The 21,043-nt window shown below is 43.4% G+C and overlaps 1 protein-coding gene across 12 annotated transcripts in view; it reads right to left on the bottom strand.

The window, feature by feature from the left end:
• Positions 1 to 223: 223 nt before the first annotated feature.
• DNMT3A (DNA methyltransferase 3 alpha) overlaps positions 224 to 21,043 on the bottom strand; it is a 118,231-nt gene continuing 97,411 nt past the window's right edge. For 11 of the 12 annotated variants that reach the window (XM_063300092.1, XM_063300086.1, XM_063300075.1 and 8 more), the window contains 16 exons: positions 20,233 to 20,391; positions 16,703 to 16,810; positions 15,338 to 15,494; positions 14,885 to 15,034; positions 13,394 to 13,438; positions 12,831 to 12,910; positions 11,528 to 11,640; positions 10,862 to 11,045; positions 10,486 to 10,570; positions 10,250 to 10,395; positions 10,050 to 10,140; positions 9,092 to 9,240; positions 7,883 to 7,968; positions 5,642 to 5,711; positions 5,139 to 5,257; positions 224 to 4,419 (listed from right to left, as the gene is read on the bottom strand). In XM_063300092.1, the coding sequence (XP_063156162.1) occupies positions 4,278 to 4,419; positions 5,139 to 5,257; positions 5,642 to 5,711; positions 7,883 to 7,968; positions 9,092 to 9,240; positions 10,050 to 10,140; positions 10,250 to 10,395; positions 10,486 to 10,570; positions 10,862 to 11,045; positions 11,528 to 11,640; positions 12,831 to 12,910; positions 13,394 to 13,438; positions 14,885 to 15,034; positions 15,338 to 15,494; positions 16,703 to 16,810; positions 20,233 to 20,391 (1,884 nt within the window). In that variant the 3' untranslated portion in view covers positions 224 to 4,277. Of the gene's footprint in view, positions 4,420 to 5,138; positions 5,258 to 5,641; positions 5,712 to 7,882; positions 7,969 to 9,086; positions 9,241 to 10,049; positions 10,141 to 10,249; positions 10,396 to 10,485; positions 10,571 to 10,861; positions 11,046 to 11,527; positions 11,641 to 12,830; positions 12,911 to 13,393; positions 13,439 to 14,884; positions 15,035 to 15,337; positions 15,495 to 16,702; positions 16,811 to 20,232; positions 20,392 to 21,043 lie in introns of those variants that run through there. The other variant, XR_010067712.1, reaches the window with a different exon arrangement.

Genomic DNA, 21,043 nt, shown 5'->3' on the forward strand with positions numbered 1-21,043 from the left:
ATGCTTGAGCACTGTCTACACTGTGTGAATTTTCTTACTAGAGGAATCTGCAGTGATGTTATTTCCCAGCTGTAGTGATATTATTTCCCCGCTGATAAGGTGGGCTGCCCATCTTATGCAACTTGATTCCCCCGGTATTACTTTAATCCCACCAGCACTGCCTCGGAGCAACTATAAACACTCATAGACACAGGGGTACAAAAAGCACATGACGGCAGACAGCCTCCTTTTTCTTTTCTTTTTGCACAAAACAGAACATTTATTCAAGTGTTCTCCAGCACAAGTACATCAGCAAGGAGCCTTCCTTATTCGAGTGTTCTGAGCACAAAAGAAAAATGCAAAGGATGGGATGGAGGCGGAACGGACAGACTTTCTAACATCTGCTGCACCATTGACCTTTTAATTAGTTTATAAAACAGCTATGTCACGAGCAATACTTACACAGAGATACAACAGCCTGCCTATAGGGATGAGGAGATGGGCCTCCCCACCCCTGGCAAAGCAGAACCATACTCTGAAATGTACATTATTTATTTGTCAATAAATATAGAAGCAACCCTAAAAAAAAAAGCGGCTGAAAGGATGGGGACATCCCAAAATCATCCAAAAAAATAAAAGAAAAACACAGAAGGGCTGGGGGAGAATGGAACCGAAAAAGGAAAGGAAGGACATCTGGGTTGAGCTGCATGGAATGTCAGATGGGAGGCGGCTGGAGAGCAGGGAACAGGGCTGAGCTCTTCCCAGGATCTCAACACAGTTTATTCTTCAGCATGAATACATGATTTCCCACAAACAGTAAAGCGTCTCAGCTACTTCAATGTCTAAGCTAAAACACATGAAATCTTTTCCTTTAGGTTTCAAGTACAAAGTTAAAATGCCTTTTTTTTTATAATAATATATAAGAGTAAAATAATAGAGCTCTTTTAAACTTCACTACAAGAAAAACAAAAACAGTCATTGTCCAGACAGCAGACTTAAGTTAATAGAGATCTGTAATAAAACTGTTTAGCACCTTGGTTGTCACCTTGTCCCTCTGCAAATGCCAAAGGAATTCAGGCAGTGGGGGCAGGGGTCTGGTTGCTTTGCTTTTCAGTCTAGGGCTGTGCAACCTTGACAGAAGGCTCTTTATGAAAAGATCTGAGTCACATTGGTTTGTAAACTCAGTCTCCCCTCCTGCTCCCCACATTGGGAAAACAGCTGGATTCTGTGGTGGACAGCGAAACAGGCCCAAGGCAAATACATCAGGAAAGTTTGAAAGACAACACAGATAAAGGCTTTCCCAAGAGGCCACTTCCAGTTTGGGGAGAGAACTGGATGGGTGCAGATGTGGCCCTGCTTGAAGGGAGGCTGGACTGTTCAGAACTAAAGTCTACTGGCAGTGCCATGAATACACTGAGGATCCAGCTAAGCTCTCAGCTACTGGAACTGACTTTAGGAATTATGTGGCCAGCCCCATGACTAAACTGAATATGCTGAAAGGAAGACTTTGGGGAGAAAAGGATGTCACTACTAAAGGTATACCTTCCCCCCAAATAGATTCTTCTCTGAAGCATACAACTGAAAATTACCCACCCCCCTTCCCACTGTTTGGGGAGATACCTGGAGCCTCCTCTCCTTCAACCAGCCCTTTGGCTCAGATTACTCTGGCTGGAAATCAGCCAAGGACAAAGAGTCTCATAGGAAGCTGCCTTATTCTGAGTTAGACCATAGATCCCTTAATCTAGTACTGTCAACCCTGAGTGAGAGGATCTCTACAAGGTTTCAGGCAGGAGTTTTTCTAGCACCACTTGGAAATGCCCGGGATTGAATTTAAGATCTTCTACATGGAAAAGATGTACTCTATCACTGAGCTACAGTCTCTCCCAATAAATACTTCCCATTTAGCACCAGTGAAACTAGACTACAAGAAACCCAGAGGGAATCTCTCCCCCTAGCTTTGTGGCAAATGGGTTGGGAAGAAAGGCTTGGAAATCCTGTAAGGAGAACCTCCTATTGAAAAATTTTGCACAGACAGGCAGTCACTGAACCAACCACCAAGGGGGTCAGAGGAAGAATGGAGTGCAAAGGAGACTGCCTATCATGGAGGCAACAGGTGGGGGGCATATCTTGCCAGACAGCCCCATCCAAAGTAACCACCATTCTCCCTTCCCCATTCGGCCCTGAGCAAGACCCCAGCACCCTTCACAGTTAGAAGGGAAGTGAGCAGAGGCACCTGCCTGCCACCCCAACTCCCCCAAATTTTAGCACCGAGACCAACAGCCTTCAACAGAGACCTTCCTCATCTGCTGCAGCTGTTTCACCACTCGAGAGATTGTGTTGGGGAGTGTTAATGAGAAGGCAGGAGGAGATCTGCAATCTTCCACAGACATTCCCACCTGCTCCTGAGTTTTGCCTCAGCATCTACTCCATTGCCTCCGAGAGCACCATGGACACAGGGAAGACAGGAGCAGAGGGGAGATGCTGTCCCCTGTGGAGGCAGAGTTGGAAAAGCGGCTGAGGCAAAGAGCTGGTTGGTGGGGGAGTGGGGGAGAGAAATCCCCATTAGCACCAAGAACTTTGGACCCTGTTGGGATCAGTCTCTGCAAGCAGAAGGGAGAAGCAGCCTCAAGTCCATGCACTGAGGATTGACCAGAGCCCAATGGCCATCCCTTACACATCGTGCATCACAGACTCATGGTGAAGGTCATTCATCCCCTTGCCCCAAAGAGTAAAGTGCACACAATTGCCAAGATATACTCCAGGAAATTTGACTCCTCAGCCAGACCTTGCACATGAGAGTTCATCAGATCCTGGAGAGACTCTCTTCACGTGAGAACCGCCCACCTCTATTTTTGCCCCTCCGTACCCTCAACGTGTGTGTGTGGGGGGGGGGGGAAGGAGAAAGGTAGCACAGCCAGAGTCTGATCAAGCAAAACAGGAAGTCTATAATTTGTATCAGCCACAAATAGAAGGAAGGAAGGGGAGAAAGAAGGCAGCAGGTGCTGACCCCCAAACACACAAGATCACAAAGGAACAGGGCAGGCGTGTTACTGCAATGCAGGATAGCGGGGGCTCTTCTCTCTCTCTCTCTCTCTCTCTCTGTCTACCTCCCTCTCCCCCTGGTTATTCTGCAGCTGAATCTGTATTTTAAGGGGCAAGCTTGGAGAAAAGGAGCAGAGCCCAAAGATCCGGTGAAGGACCTTACAGCCAGCGAGTTCAGAGATGCCGAAACAAGCGTTGCTGGTCCTTGGGTGCTCTCTGCCTCCTGGTCTGTGAGCCAGGTTGGTGGTATCAGGTGGGAGCCCCAGGAGGACCCCAGAAAACACCAATTTCAGTAAAGCACCACTTACATTAGGGCCCCTGCCTGGAGCTCTGCAGGGGGCAGACTAGCCCCCTCTGGTGAGGCCCAAGCCCCTGGCGTGAGGGAGGTTTGCCTTTTCAGGAAGAAAAGTATTATTGCATGGCACCCAGGGCGGAGAATGGTGCCCGTCAGCCTTCTCTCCCCTTATAAGAGGGGGCTGCAATCAGTTGGAAAAGCTCCCCCCACCATTCCTGCGGGCTAGCATGTGAAGCACCGCAGAAGCTGCCTTCAGCCCCACCCTCTGTGGTTGTAGAAGCACCATTTTGAAAGTCAGTTGTACAGTAGTAACAGTACCTTTTATATATAGACATTTCTCTCACATAACTCTCACATATATATAAACTGTAAACAAGAGGTAACAGCGGCTGTAGGAGCTGGGTGTATCAAGGTCTCCTGTGTGATAGGCACCCAAATACTCTAGAAAAGTGTGTGGCTTGGGGGGACCAGGTAGGGACTGGCGGCTTCCCAGCTTGCGCTCGCCCCAGGAATGGCGCTGGTAGACGCAAGGAGGCCCCGTTGCACCTCGTTTTGTGCTCCTAAACTGAGCTTGGGCAATAAAGCCCCAAGGCCCATTCAGCTTTGGGCTTGGCTGGAATTTTCTCTTTTGCGGTGCGTCTGTGGACAGCCCGCATTGCTGGGGGCTCAGCCGAGGAGCGGCAGAAACCAAACTAACAGACAAACCCATCCAGAAAGAGCAGGAAATTAAAGGATTACCAACAGAAAGTGGGACTGGTTGGTTTGATTGGGGCTATTCAAATTGGGGAGAGGATGGGTGAAGATTTGGGTGATGGGAGCTGCACATGCGTGCAGGCTGTCCTCTCCCACCCTCTCACCCACCAGCCACCTCCTCCATTCTGGTGCCACTTCTCTTCTGTTCCTGGGGGTGGTTGTGTTTGAGACTCCTCCTCCGCTTTGCCAGTTTTGTGGTTACGTCTCTTTAAACACAGGCAAAGTACTCCTTCAAGGGGGCGAAGAGATGGCGGATCACTGGCACGCTCCAAGAACGACCCAGCAGTCTCTGCCTTGCCAGGCGGCTCATGTTGGACACATCAGTGTAGTGAACCGGAAAGCCAAAGACTCTGTAAGCACAGGATGCCAATTGAATACTGAGACCCTGAACAGAAGACATAAAAATGCTAACACAAGGCTGCTGCACTTGGATAAGATTTCATTTGCAATTATAATGTGTGATGTTGGGATTGGGGTAAAACAAATGGTTGCTATAATTGCTACTGACCAACAGCAGGTACTGTGCAATTAATTTCGCTCTTCTTGAGACCCATCAGCCCCAGCTAGCGTCCATATGCCCAAACCTTTTACTGGGATTTGAACTCATGGGCCTTTGAACGTAGATGAGTTCAAAGGTGAGGCTGATGAGTCCCAGTAAGGACAAAACCGATCCCATAGTGCCTCTTATTGGTCAGTAGCAATTATAGCATCTGTTAAACTACAGAAACCCTCCTTTAAGGGAAAAAGCTTCTAGAATGAGGCTGAAATACATAAGATGCCTCTAGTGTTAAGGCCCAGTAGCTCTCTAGTCTGAGAAAACATTAAGAAGGAGAACCACTATAGCATCTAAAAACAAATCGTGTTGTGCCTATGGGAAAACGGAGAAAATTACATTGCGTGGCAAGGGGAGGCCTTTCTAAGGGCAAGTGGGATGTTCATAACCAAGCATATAACCAGGCCAGAATTAAGCCATATGGTGGAAAGTGTCCACAGGAAGATCATGTGCTGCAAATCCTTTCTTCAGCCCATACTTTAAACCAGGCAAGCCCAGCCCCAACACCATTCCCACCTTTCCATCTCGGTGCACCACAGGATGTCTTCCTTCTCATTCATAAAGACAGGGAAGTGCTGATCCTTGCCTTGCTTGATGGAGTTGGAACGTGTGGTGATGGTTCGTACTTTGCTGAACTACATTGGGAAGGAAAGTCCACACATATACAAACAAAAAGCAATTATCAGCAGGTATCCATACCATCCACAATAAAGCTACATCTGAGCTCTCTTCTAATTCTTTACATTACTCCTTGGCTTGCAGCAGTCTCTGCCCTATTTCCACTGCCTTCCACCAATGTGAGGATTATCAATTCCTAGCCTTAATTTCTGGAGAGACAGTATGAAAATGATGGTAAAACCAGGCCTCCCTAAGCCATTACCAGATGGTGGGTTCCGTTTTCTCTCCTTGCCTCTTGTGCTATGAGAAGATGGGTAGCACCTTTGTTGCCCTCTTTCCAACACTCTTCCATGAAGATCTAAACATCCAAACTCATTACTCACTAATTCCCCCATTCTCACCTTAGCTATCCGGCCATGTTCCAGACACTCTTGCAGTTCCAACTTATCATTCACAGTTGAAGCCAACGGCCTGCAGGAAAAGCAAGTCCAAATGATTGGCATCTCAGGAATCTCAGCTCTTTACATTACTCTTCCTGAAAGTTCACTACTAAAGTATTTGTACAATAAGAACTGAATGGGTTATTTTGGGGCATTATTATTTTATGAATCAAGGACCATTTTATTGAATCAAGGAATGTTTTTCTCAAGATGAATAAAAATTGGAGCAATAGTTTTGTTTGGGGCCAATAAAGTTCTTAAACTATTTGACCCAATTACTCCTTTTCCTGGCCTTGAATAATGTCATTACCCGCACAAAAAAACCCAGACTCCGTCGTTTTACACCAGAATCTTGGCAGCTGCAGTCCCAAACTGGATTCTCGACTCAAAAACGAGTAATTACAAACTGCTCCATTACCCAGAGGATATGCCAAAATTACCCCTTAGTAATTACCCTCCGTTTAAAAACCACAGATATAAATGGACAAAATTCATGAAAATATTTTTAGCCTGCCTTTAGCACCACTCGTGGGTCTTCTAATGACTCATACCCTCATCAACTGAAGAGTAGGGGCCCAGAGGCATGCTTTCTCAGTGGTGCCCCCCCTCCTATGGACCATCTTCCTATGCCTTTACTTTGTTACATTTTGTTTCCTTTTATTCTTGCTACTGTAGCTTTAAGAAGAGACACCTCTTTTCAAAAAAGGACAAGTCTAACTTAATATTTTCTTCCTTCTTGCTCCTCAACCCTTGAATTTCCTTCCCTTGTTATTCCAATGCACCCTCAGCATTACTTGATCCTTCCCCCAGCACTGAAGAGATTAAGTATTTCAGATGGAGCTCAACTACAATTAACTTTCACCTGACAAGTATACTTGTTTCAAAGTCTTCCTGTTTACATTCAGGCTGTTTGTTAAGTGCCTATATCTCAATAAGCACAGTGAATCATTGTATTTAGCCCCGTCCCTGATTGCTGTTAATAGCTCAATCTCTTGATCACTAAAAAGTCAATGGAAGTTCCATCACAAAGTTCCCTCTCTCATTGTTTCTATGATTTCCCCTTCTTTGTTTCCATTTATTTAAATTTACCTATGTATAAGAAATGTATAAAAACCTGTATGGTTTTTATGGAGGTTTTTATGGAGGGAGGGGTGTGATTGATTGATCAATTATGTGCCATCAAGTCATTTTTGACTCCTAGCGTTGATAAGATTTTCTCCATGAAGATCTATCACGTCTCCGTGAAGATCTATCATGGGGTGTGAATCAAGCTAAAGAGAGATGCCTGTGCTATACTTCTCCCAGTTCCAGAATTTGAAATGTATTACTGTCTATTGCCCTGCTGCAAATTTCCTTAACACCACCAAGGCACAAGGTGCCCCCATCTAGCTTGACTTTTATAAGGCAGTAGAAACAATCCCTTTTTGATAAGCTTTCAGTCTAGATGATGGATCTGGGCCTGCCTTCATAAATTGTAATTTATTGTCATTTACACTTCCTGTTTTTACTTGTACTATATTGAAACTGCCTTGTTATTCCAAACTGCCTGAATTGATCAAAATGTGGCAGTATACCAACACCCGTATAACATAAATTTGCTAAATAAATAAATAAAAATAAAATAAGCTGATAAAATATTAGTTTAAAACTATAGAATGACTAGCAAAACATATTAAAGCTGATTCAAGGTTTGAGAATTCACAACAAAAATAATAAATAGCACTGATGATGTTACCTAATTGGTTAATGAAAATCTGCAAGCAAACAACCAAGCTCAGAGAACAACAAGAACTCCACAGTTCAATCCTGAGCTATAGATATTCTCTTATATTAAAAATAATAAAACCACAGAAGAAAAATCAAACTGATACCAAAGCTTCACAGAATTAAGGCTAGGTGTCTTTTTATGAAATTAATTATGTTTTTGGATTTCCACAATATATCAGACCATAAACTAATCAAAAGGGCTGGGTTTGCATATCCTGAACCCTAAAACAATAAAAATAAAAACAATAAACTCAAAACTAGCCAAGCACTGCATACTATGCAAATATAGATGCCAGGCATTTAACAGATAAGAGAAAGGGTAATGAGAGAATCCAGCCAAGCAGTTCTTAACATGCTGAATAATTGAATTGATTAATACTTCAGCAGTCTGCTGGTTGTTGATGCCTGTGTGGGTAGCTTATGCTTCTAACTAACCTGTTCATGCCAGGCAGGTTTCCCCAGAAGTACCGGGCTCTGTGGGCTGCGGAGACTTCTTTGGCATCGATCATCACTGGATTGGACTGCAGGAAGGAGAGAAGCAAGAAAAGTCACACTATAGGGCATCAAACTGAGGCTACTTCCTGAACTTTGCAACAGTGGTCTGTAGGCTTCTTCAGGCCATTTGAATGTTTCCAAGATTTTCCCCATCCTCCCTGCCTCCCTGTTACTTCAGTCATAGTCCTGGCCATTCTGGTTCCTTATAATCAGGGCTGCAAGTATATATTATCACACCCAGGTATGTATACTGGACTAGACTGGAAAATTTTTTAAAAATCCCAGAAGACGCTAATGGCAAACTGCTTCTATACTGTTCTAAGAAAACAACATGAACCAGTACATGTAGTCATCAAGCATTAAGCTTGTGTAAATGGAAAATTTATGTTATTGCACCTAAGTAACAGCTTTAACCTTAGTCTATCCCAAATCCAGGCAGCATAAGATTAGGGCTGAATGATTTGGAGGGCAATTCACAAAGCAACTGACCAAGCCTACTGTGCAAAATGGTGAGGTGTCACATCCTCTTGAGGATGCCTTGAAGGGCTTCCCCATGTTGCCTTACCATGTACATACATGCACAGAATATGCTTCCAGTGGGACAAGTGGCAAAGCAGCAAGCAGTTTCATTTCAGAAGCAATCCCTGGAAGTACTTTCTGTGCGTGTCCATGCATTGCTCTCCAAAGAGTTCATACAGTCCTGAACAATATGGGCTATGAACAGCATGGAGCTTCTTCAGCTGAGAAGGTCCGTAAAATCTTTTAGAATGAATTATGTATTTTGATTCAGCCTATACACAAGACAATGTGGTTTTAACTTTCTGCATTAATTTAAAAATGTAACTTTTCTAAAATTTGCCTTCCCTCTTTATACAAAGCTAGACTAGATTCTCACTGCAAAGCCCACAATGCTCTCCAGTGGCAGGAAGAGCTGCCTACACCTGGGAGAGAGAAGAGGGCAACAATGCAGATCTTGCCTGGAGGTGAGGAGGTGGCTAAAAGGTGATGCCACTCTGCCCAAGACCCATCCCACCTTTTTGGCCATGGTCCCATTTCCCCACCCCACTTCCCATGGCAGGCAAGGCTTGTGCTTCTACCCAGAGATATTCCAAGGACTGGCTATGGGGAGAGCCCCTCACCTCACCTCACCTCTAGGAAGCGAGAGATGTCCCTTTTGTCACTGACGCCCATGGCCACCACATTTTCAAACAGCCAGAAGAAAGGTCGGTCATCTCCCTCCTTGGGCCTGGCCTCATGAAGGAGACGATAGAATTCAAAGAAGAGTCGCCCTGTGCCCTCTGGTAGGAAAGCAAAGGCAGGGAGAGGTGGATACTTGCAAGAGGAATTGGGATGCAGCCCAACAGTTTCCTCTCCATAACCATTAAACATCTGACTTATAGAACACCAGGGACTTTTTAAAGCTCCAAAGAGGATTTATCTCCAGATATGACAATATAGAGTCAAAACATCAAAAAAACAGTGCCCTGACCATAGCTTTAACTTGATTTCTCAGTTGTAAAGGCCAAGCGTTATTCTTGCAACATCAGTACTGTCTTTACACTAACTGAGCCAAGAGATCTGTGCTTCTGGTATCCAATCTCAACTGCTTTCTACGACTCTTCAGCTTTTCTCTTATTTTTGTTCAGATACTTTGCACTACAAAGATGCATTCTGAAGCTCAAGAATTTCGCCTCCATGGTTAACGGGCATCCTTTTCAAATACTAAAGTTTTGTTTGTATAATCTCACAGATTATTCACTAAAACTAGCTTTACAGTCCTTTTATCACATTTCTTATTATAAATACACAATGTGCTAAGGAGCAACATGAACATGGATTTCTTTTCCAATCTTCAGGGTATCTGAGATAGTAATATGGAAGGGAAATATATTTTAATGGAAGTTGGATTAATCCAAGATTCAGAATCTTGCAGGTTTCTATGTGCTGCAGAACTACAATTCCCATTAACTGCAATCAACATGGCTATAAGCAAAGGATGCTATGAGCTGTAGTTTCTGGAGGACTGCAGGTTCCCTACCCCTGAATCAACTGCTCTAAAATAATGTGACCTTGGTAAACCCCAGAAGAGATGGATGGTAGCACTTACCATAAAGGCCTTTCCTAGCAGGATTAACAATGGACAGGTCATTGCAGGGACTCCCTCCAATCACTAAGTCAAAGGGGCCCCATTCCTGTATCTGTAACATGGAGATTTAATAGTCAGATGCAAGAGGAAGATGCACCTGGGGTTGTGCCAGCCTCAGTTACAAAAGCCAAGAGAAACCTCCCCAACAAAGCTCCACGTACATGTTTCTGAGTGACACTGCGGACGTCCCCAACATACATGATCTTGCCCTGGTGTCGGACCATCCCAACTGTGATAGAATCTTCACACACCTCAGATGCTATGTACCGATCCACCTGGATGCCCAAATCCTTTAGCACAAGCAGACCTGGAAAATGAAAAACAGGATGTCACTGTTGCTGCCATGTGGCATTCAATGGACCACTTCCTTTCTGATATTAAGAGGGTCAGAACTTACCTGTGGCAATGCCATCAAAAAGTGAAAGCACCCGGATGGGCTTTCTCTTTTCAGCAGGGACTGGAGGGTAAACCTTTGGTGGATCCTGCCAAAAAGCAAAGGAGCAGCATGAAATGGTTGGAGTGTAAGCTGAGGCAACAGGCATCATGGGGAGGTAGCAGAGGGCTCCTGAGCTCCTCAAGAGCTGGGGCTCAGCAGCAGCCCTAAACATAATGCCACTGGCTGACTGGTTCAGGTAGCTAATATAGTAGGAGACTGCAAGCAGCAAGAGAGACTTGAGAGCACTTGCAGATTTCTCCTGCCTTTTGAACTTTCCTGATATCTGGGCAATCAAAGGCTTCTCTTTGTCCCCACCCCCACTCCACGCTGAACTCACAAACTCTTGATCATGGTTGTTGGCAAAAAACATCTGAAGGCGTGAGGGCCAGTCTTCTCGCCGCCGGAGCAGGCCATAGATACCCTTGTGGCCACACATGTAGCAGTTCCAGGGATCCTCCTTGATAGCTGCCTGAGCAGCCCCAGGACCCACCAATAAGTCCACACACTCTACACAAAAGCATCTGCAAACCAAAACAATCAGTACTAAGTGTGGAATGTGCTCAACTCAGGGTGCAACAGACAAACAATGGCTTTGATTTAGGCAGTCTGGGCCCTTCTGGAATTCCAGCACATTCTCTTGGTGCCAGAATCACCCAGGCTCTGACTGGCTGAGAATAATTCTAAGTCAAGTCAAGCATAGTCCTAGTCAAGCTACTTCATTCCAGATACATCTTCCCAATCCCTTGTTTTTAAGCCTGCCTTTGAACTGCCATGATCCTAGTTTTCCTTCCCTTTCCTAAATTATAATTTCCATTAGTATAAACTGAAAAGACAGGCACAGGTTCTTCCTCTGGGTCATTTTCTACAGAAAAGATGCAAAAGATATATTAATTTTCTCTTGAATGCAAGGGAGAGGGCTTGACTAATGGTGACACTGCCCTAAAAAAGGCCACCAGTGGAGTCAGAGAGATGGAGAATCTTTCTAAGCCACCACTTAACTCACCTGCAACAGTTGTTGTTCCCACACATAAGGACTTCACGGCCACCACAGCAGATGGTGCAATATGATTGGTAGCCATCATCATCATACTGATAGGCGCATTCCAAAAAACAGTTCTAAGGGAACAGAGGTGTGAGGGACATTTCTGATAAGCTCCATCAGGATGAGAGATTAGTTTTTCCCATTGTAAAGTATTTTACAACACACTAGCCACAAAGGTTTTTTAAGCCTATCTTACAGATGTAGAACAGAAAGCAACAGATGTTGCTAAGTACACTCCAGAAATCCATAGTGGAGGCAGATCTTAAATCTTTGCTTTCCCATATCCATGTGCAACTTCCCAAGCTCTAGTCAACAGTACTCTGTTCAGCTCCATCTTACTGATCCTTCAGTGTCTCCTTTCCAGCCAAAAGGTCTTTCCCACCCTTTTCTGATAAGGAAACTGTCCTGTGAACGTGCCCCATATGGAATGAGCCTGCAAAGGGACAGCACTGAAAACCAAATTTTGCTTTTGAGCAAGTGAGAACACCAACTTGGGCTGCATCAGGGTGTTTCTGACTGCAGAATTCACACAGAGAAGCCACCTGACAGAAAAGCCACACCAGCATAGAACAGGAGAAGCTCAGTCCTTCTTTTCCCACAGCTGGCGCCCTTCTCAGGCCCATGGAAGAGGCCAAAGCAGCCCTCTGCCACATCCATCAAAAGGGACACATCAGGGGCTGTTATGGGTCCACACGTCACAGCAAAGTGCTCAGAGCACAAGTCAAGTCAGCTCTTTTCCTGTTTCATCTCTGAGGACTCTGAGACATAGTCCCTCTCCAGCAACCAGCAGGCCTGGCTGATGTTCCATTTCTGCATCTAGGAAAAGGACAAAAGGACAAAGCCAACTGGTGCAAAACACAGTTTACTGAAGAGGAGTTTTTAAAAACCTCTCCAAATTCCTGATGCATTCTGAACATTTGGTTCTTGCTCTGAGAAAAAAAAATAATAACCATCACACAAGAGCCAATCACAGACCCGTTAGCTGCCATGATCAGCTCTTGTCTGACTGGATTACAATTTCCTCCAAGGAAGAAGGAAAGTATTTGAACATGACAGGAATTTGGGGAAATTTAAAAACCATTTTTTCAGTAAGGGGTTTTCTTTTCCTTTGTCCTGATTGCCTTTGTCCTTTTGTAATTCTATAGACTCTATATTGCCAGAACTTCCATAAGTTGACTGCCCCACTGCACCCAAAGTCACCATTCCCTCTCCAGTTCTTTCCCCACCCTATCCCACCCCCAGGTTGCTTCTTGCACCTTCTTACCTTGCAGTTTTGGCACATTCCTCCAATGAAAAGAGGGTGTTCCAGGGTGACATTCAGGCTTCCACAGGAAATGCAGATATCTGAGAGGTGGCACAGTTGGTGAGTGAGGAGAGAAAGGAGATGCATTACCACAAGCTAGTAAGTGAGAAAGATACCACTCTCTCCACTTCTCACCACACAACTCTCTATCCCCTTTGACTAACAGCAATGTTCTCCTCCTTCAAAACCACACACAGCAACAGGATCACCGAGCATGGATCATCCTGGTCCTTTCTATTAGACAGATGAGATCCATAAAAGGCCTTCCAATGGTGAACTGTGGAAGTGCTGGGTTGCTTTTAGAGTTGTAAATAAATATTTTTCTTGTGACATGTTTCGAGTATACCCAGAGTCTACAAATTCTAATGGCAGAAGGATCCATTTGCTCACAGCTGAACTGAAGCTGCAGTGATCACCTTGAATTAATATGCTTGCAGCAGATTAGGGAGGAATCCAATTGGTTGTCATGCCATGCACATACTTCAATATGGGGAAGGACAGAGAATATATTTGCTCAACCTCACCTTCAATATTCCTGCATTTCTGTCGAACCTCATAAACAAGACGTTCTAAAAACAGCAAAAGAATTTGTTAAAATAGGCAATCAGGAGATGCCACAGGATCCATAAATATGACTGAAATTGAGGGCAACTAGAAAAGGCTTAATATGTATCCCTGAATCAAAGCCTTAGCTTTGCATTTGCTGCAGAAAAACACTGGTGATGCAGTCTGCTGATTTTGGGCTTAAGAAATGGTAAGAATTTCAATTAGAACAAGTTCTAATACTAAAGAGGGGAAAGGGAAGGGAGTTTAGTTCACAACAACGAGACACTGGCTTTGTTCATACAGTGTGCTTAACCAGGCACAACCGACATATTCATACAACATTTGTGCTTGGCTAGTGTTAACTTTGGTTATGTTTTGTGTGTGCATGAATCCAGTCAGTGTAATTAACTTATGGTTCAATGTGCTGTGCAACCTAGAAAGTAAGTAATTCTATAATCAGGTTAAGTGTGTTGGGTGAACACAGCCAATATTTTCTTCTGTTCATTTATATTAACCCACTGAGTCCTGTTCTGAAACTGGTGAAAATAATGAAAAATATTGCCTTTGCATTGCAGTGAAAATATATGCTTGGAGAATGGGAGGCCCCACCATCCTCCCCTTTTGACCTATCCACATTTTTCTGGTTCCACCCATTTTTTAAATATAGTTCTTGGCACGCCATATGAGGCTGATGTGGAATTTGGCCTCCAGAAAGTTGTTCACCCCCGATTTAGATCAGGTAAAAATTCATGATTTATTTGTAGCCATGTATATAATCCTACCCAAGAGCTACATTTTTTTGGTTCCCCCCCCCAAAAAAAAGGCCTGTTACTGCTTGTTTGTTAAAGTCTGGAAACAGACTTCACCACCTTCTGGAAGATCTCTGCATTACAACCTAATCATCATGGAATGGTGGGAGTATCTCCCCTTTCGCCTCCTCCTTCCAGTATCAAAATTCTCAAGTTAGAGAATGGAGGACAAGGCAGAGTCCCTTGATCTTCAGAGTAAGGTTTTTTTAATGATAATTCAATGAAAGATAGGAAAATAGAAGCAAACATGTGAGCCGGAATATGGGGAAAGGAGCCCAAAGAGCAGATGAGATTAAAAGATTACTGAGGCATGGGAGAAAGGACCACTGCCCAGATAAGAATGGCATGCACTGCCCAAAGAAAATGTATGAACAGCAGGAAGCCCTACACCTTGCTTTATGTCAAGTCTGAACTTGACAATGGCAAAAACTAGGATTTCTTGATACTTTGATTTAGCCTTTTCTGCAGTCGGAGGAAGCTACAGAAAGGGCCAATGGTTCTACAAACAGCAGTCAGATAGGGTGTTGAGGGCTAGAAGTGCAGTGGTCTTGACTACTTGTCAGATATAGCTTGGGACTGGAAAAAAGAAAAACAAGCGGAGAGTGGCTCGGATAAGTCAGCTTCCTCTAAGCTACCCATTCCATTCTGTCCCAGATATACCTCTGGTGCGCTCATCTATGATTTCCTTGACCTTGGGCTTCTCAGCTGTGCTTTTCCTTGGTTTTTTCGCTGGTGGAGGAGGGGCATAGGCAGCAGCTTCTGGCTCCCCCCACATATCCGTGTAAACTTCTTTGTAGGGGTTGCGTTCCTCTGGGATTGCAGAAAGAAGTACATCAGTGTGGCAGCAAGGTTAAGGGGTGGGAAATCAAGCTTTGGTTTCTTATCTGGATGCTTGTCTCTCATCAGGCCTTGCTGGTGTGCTAAGCATGCTGGTGTGCTAAGCATCAAGGAGTTGGTTATCTGATTGCTCTTGGCCCTGTGGAATCTTGCTATCAGAAGAACAGGACCCTACCACATCCCAGAGACAAATGGGGCAAAATCACCTGTTATCCCAGCTCCACCCTACACAATGGGAACTTGGGGGCCTGTGATGATTTAGCTCCATTTCATTACCTTCAGGAGGCTCCAATCCCTTTGGACCAGATGGCTGGAATCCCCCTAAGGCCCATTCAATCATCTGCTTGTTTTGGATTTCCACCACTTTGGATGTGTCTGTTTCATCATTCTCTGGACAGGATGGAAAGATCTTGCCTGATCTGCTGCTGGCCACCTGGAGGGAAGACAGATGGACAGAAGGGCCAACTGACTCTGGGGTGAATGGTATTCAGCTTGTACAGATGTCTTTCCTGAGTTCTGTAATTTATTTTATTGTATTTATATCCCACTTTTCCTCCCAGAGTAAAAGAGACATCCATGGAATCTCCTTTATAGGTAGTCCTTGACTTACAACATTTAGCGACCGTTCGAAGTTACGACGGTGCTAAAAAAAGTGACTTATGACCAGTCCTCGCAGTTACAATCATTGCAGAGTCCCTGTGGTCACGCAATAAAAATGCAGGCGATTGGCAACCAGCATGTATTTACGACCGTTGCAGTGTCCTGGGGTCACACGATAGCTATTTACGACCTCCCCAGCCAGCTTCAGACACGCAAAATCAATGAGGAACCCTGTGATTCACTTAATAACTGCATGATTCACTTAATGGCCAGTAATTCACTTAATGACCACCACAAAATGCTGTAAAATCAGGTGCAGACACGTGATACCTCTCTTAACAACCACACCACTTAACAATGAATTTTCCGGTTCCTATTGTGGTCATAAATCAAGGATTACCTGTAATTTAATCCCCATAACAGGTAGATAGGTTGAGTTAGGTTAAGCTGAGAGTCACCCCTGAGTTCCATGATCAAGCAGGAACTTAAATCTGGTTTCCTGTTCCAAGTTCAAGACCTTAACCACTTTATTACAGGAGCAGGAATGATGTTCCCCAATCTCCACATACAGTATTGGGCTTTCTTACATTTTTTTGGATCAGTAAAGTGGTCCAAAGCAAGACAGGAAGGAAAATTGAATTTTATCAATATAGGGAGATACTTTCCCAAAATCCAAATTGTTCATCCATCCCAAATAGTGTTGTTGAGTCTTCCCCTCCTTTCTCTTTTTCTCATTTTTATTACCACCTCTTTTAATGCACAGCTTTGCTTGTTTCCATGAATTACTTCAGATTATTTAATGGCACATGTTGCCTTAGGATACAACGAGCAAAGGCCTGGGATAATCCTTTTCCATCCTCTAGGATAACCAATCTGAGATGGGATGGGGAAGTTCTTGAGGATGATTTCTGCCCACCTCTGTGAAGTCCAGCTCATATCCTGAAGACTTAGAAATCCTTCTTCCACCTCAGAAGCTAGCTACTACAGGGGGAAGAGGGCCAGGGAAACAAGTCCCAGAGGAATGACAAAGGCAGTGCTTACCTGCAGTACTTCATAGATGGCCTTTCGATACATGGGCTGCTTGTTATATGTGGCCTGGTGGAAGGCGCTAGAGAAGGAGCTGAGTGGAAGGAGCTTCTCCACACAGACCTGCCAGAACAAAGAGATCAAGAAATGATTCCAAGTTCTCTCTTCCCTATGAATAGCATGGTCTCCATGGTTGGTTCCACCAGAGCCTCACAGAAGGCTACAGAGTGAAATGGAAAACAAAATGGAAGCCCGTGTAACACAAATACTTCAGGCTAATATCTGAACACCATCTGACCCCTTTGGACCATAAAAAGTCAGTTAGATTAGCAGAATGGAGTGCAATGGAGTCATACCTAGACTGCTAGTTTCCTTTTTAAGGGGTCTTTTTAAAAATATTTTTGGTTTGTGGATTTAAGAAGTAAGATAGGTGTCACAAAATGTGTACTGTATACACTTAAACCAGTTATTTCATCCATTGAAACTCCTGAACCCGTCATACAGAGTCAGTCAGCATTCCCAATATTGCAGTCTCCTTCCCAGCCTGTCACACCAGACAGGCTCAGACATGCCAAATAAGTATCTTCTCTCTGAGCTTGGTTGTGCGCTTAAAGACATTTCATTACCCGACCAGGTAACATCATTGGTGCTCTAATTGGGTAATCATCAGTGCCCTTGTCGGGTAATGAAACATCTGCAAGCACACAACCAAGCTCAGAGAGCAGCAAGGACTCCACAGTCCAACCCTGAGCTACATATATTCTCTTCTATTGTACGTATCTTCTCTCAGACATGGGCTTTGGCATGTAAGGAAAAGGCAGATTCATCCCAGCTCCTCCATTTTCTGGAAGAGGCAGCTTTTGGGAGACTGCAGGCAGTTCTCTTGGGAAAGGGAGACAAGCCGGAGGCAGAGATGAAGAGAAAGTGCTAACCATTCTCCTTCAGCCCAGATTTAAGCTTGAAACTTCTAGAAAAGCAAAAAAGAAGTCCTGATTCAAGGCTGTTTCTCTTCAAATGTTTGATTAGAACTGTGGTAAGTTTAATCTTTGTTTTATGTGTCTTGTAACCATTTTTATTTTCTTTGCATAATGTAGGAGTATTGTATTTCTGTCTTCAGGGAATCTGTGTTACTAAGTTCTTAAAATGAGTTTTAAGTTTGTTCCAACCTGTGGTTGGCCATACGTTTTTTATTTACTTTATATTTTATATTTTCTGTTGGATCCTTTTTCTAGTTCCACTGATTTGCAGTTGCTGGATTCCCAGATCAGAACAGAGCTGTAGTTTATCTTTTCCAACATGGATTACTTCCTCACACCTTTTCAACTCAATGGAAATTTGACCTTTCTCTTCCTGGCCAGAGAGATACTATTCAACATTTACATAAAGGTTCTGAGTAGCCTGACACTGATTCTTACCTTACAAGCTTGAGGAGATTGGGAAGGCAATTGGGCTGATGGGACATCCCATAATGTGGAGGTGGTGGCCGAGGGGAAGCAGGAGAGGGGAGAAAGGGAAGGCAAGACTGAGTGGGCAGGCAGGCTGGATGGTGGGATAAACCACACCAGGACTGGCTAAGAGGCGGCTGGGGGCAAGTGCCCTGGCCTTGCCCTGCGTGGCCCACAAAATTACTCAAGGGTCTCTGATGGCTTTGTTTTGGCCAAAACCCAGAACAACAAAATAAGTTCTAGATTTTCTTTCTGTCAAACCTTGGCCCATCCAGTGATTTAGCAGAACATGACATTTTTGCTTTTTGTTTGAAATAAAATACATTTCTGTTTTACACACCCACAATCTTTTTGTTGAAGAATGTTATATTTTTCCAGCTTCTCACAGAAATATTCATGTACTCCAACATATTTGCCAGTGTAGCATGCAATAATACATCTATAATCCTGGGTGTGTCTGCAGAAGTATCCAAATTAGTAACGCTCAGAAATTTTATCCATTATTTAAAATTTTTAGCATTTCAAAATAGAACTATTTTTTATGGAAACAAAAAGGCTAAAGATAAACCATGTACTGGTAAATGCTGATAAAAGCCAGCAACATCCTATTTGTGTGAGTCAGGGTTTCTTTTAATTGCTGCTAAAAATGGAAATATCAATACAAAATAAATGAGGAATGAAAAATGACAGTCGTGATCTTCAAAATAAAATTTAAAGGAATTGTGAAAGCAAGCAAGCTCATCCTTACCTCCTGTTAAAATATTGTTCAAATTTGATTGTTTTTTATTTCCAATGGAAAAGTTTTCTTTTATAAAGTTCTATCATTGCTTTAATTGATACATACATTAAATTTAATAATTAAAAGGAGGTGGTATGTTTATTTCTTGCCCAATCATAACCACAGTTAAATCATCTGTTTTATATTTTAGGGGATGATAGTATTGCAAAGCTTGAGAATCCTTGCTATATCATGTAACAGTATTATATTACTTTTTCACGATTGTGCATCACATATATCACAGTTTTAATAACAACAAAATCCTTCAAATACTCTACTGCTGATTGATTTGGGACTGAGAAACTGGACTATATTTGTAGTTATGGAACAAATTACTAAATAAACAATAGCTGGATTCACATATTGTACTAAACCATAATGTGATTAGTTTCAGTTTGGCTTAGCATGTTGTGTAAACCCAGGCAGCACTGCTTGTAAATTAAGGTTTATGGCACAGACACATAACCTGAAGCCCCAGAAATTGTTTGCAGTCCTGAACACCCTGAGTATAGTTCTAAGAGATCTCCAAAAGTTTTTAGTAAGTTATACCTTTTAATGTGAAAGAAGAAGTGCTAAAATCCACGACTGAAAAACAATCAAATCAGTTATATTTAATTTTAATTAAATGAAAACGTAAATAATATATAATGAAATCAAATTTAGTTTTTGTTCTGACCCCCACCTACTATTATTTGGAGTGTGGACCAAGCACACAATTCAAACGCTAAGTGAATCACTGAGCCCAGAAAAAATTGCACACTGATTTGTGGCTTAGTATTGTGAACTGTGGCTTATTCAACAGGTCATGATTAAATAAACCTTGATTTGTCAGTGTGCTTCTGAGTTCAACACACTGGCTTTAACCTCTGAAGCACTACAAGTTTTCAATCTGCAGCATCACAGATATAAGAGACCGTGCAGGGTTTGAGACCTACCTCCAAATAGGCATAAAGAGCTTGGAAAGGGGGGGGTGTTCTGTGATGGTGCCAAAATATTTTAATATCCAGCTGATGGAAGTCCTTCTCATCCAATAGAAAAACTTCTTCAGCAGGCAGTTTTATCTGCTGCCTTTTAATACAAAAGTCAGTTGCTCTGCTATTTTCAGCTGGATTTTAAAATGTTGTTTTAAGGGTACAAGGATTGCATTATTTTCTACTACCTTCAGTACTTGTTATAGAAAGATGGCATATAAATGTTGGCAATAAACAGATAAAATAATAAATTAAGAGCACAGGAAGGACTGTTCATACAAAGGAGTAGGTTGTCTTTTTCTTCCAGTTTGGGTCCTTTTCAGAAAACCCACCTTCAACTCAGTCACTTACCACAGAGAACTTCCCATCACCAAACCACATGACCCAGCGGGTAGCTTCAGCAGCCCGGCTCCTGCCAGTCATCCACCAGGAAACAATGCGGCCTGGCCACCAGGAAAATCCACGCAGTTTTCCCCACACCAGCTCCCCGATCCCAAACCCCCGGCCATCCTGCAGTGGAAAAGAAGAAATAAGCGTATCATCATAGTGACTGGGAAAACGGAAGGAAATGAAGGGAATCACACATAAATAGTCAATGAGGGCCAGGGCTTCTGCTAAAACCCTTAATTTTGGATGATTTTGAGGAAGGCCGCTGCAGTCGTCAATCCCACGTGCATGATTCACAGAACATGCTGAAGAACAGGGAGCCACATATAGAAAAGCGTGACATTCAGATGAGTAAGCAATGCTTTGGAAGGAACCTGGATGTGACTGGAAGGAAAGGGAACTTGGGAAATGGGAAAGGCAAGGAGATGAGCCTTGGAAAGCTGTGTAGGAAGAGAAAGCGGATGGGCAGGGATTCCTCTGCTGAATTTTCTAACAGCATCAAAAGCAGTTTTCTGACAGTGTCAATAGCTACATGGAAAGATCTGGATTCATTAGCCTTCCTAAAGTTCACTCCAGTCTACAAGTGCCATCTCATCAGTCGGCTTCTTTACCCACTCAACTTCCAGGACTTGGTATGCTATTCCCTAGGTCTAGACTTTGGCCTCCTCTTTCTCTTTCTTTATCTGTTCCACTTTCCTTCCTTTTCTTCTCCTCCTGTAAGCTCTTCCTCACAACCCTTATGTTAAACATGGGGGATTTAACACCGGGGCCTTTC

This window comes from Candoia aspera, chromosome 1, assembly GCF_035149785.1.
Source record: "Candoia aspera isolate rCanAsp1 chromosome 1, rCanAsp1.hap2, whole genome shotgun sequence".
Classification (NCBI taxonomy): domain Eukaryota; kingdom Metazoa; phylum Chordata; class Lepidosauria; order Squamata; family Boidae; genus Candoia; species Candoia aspera.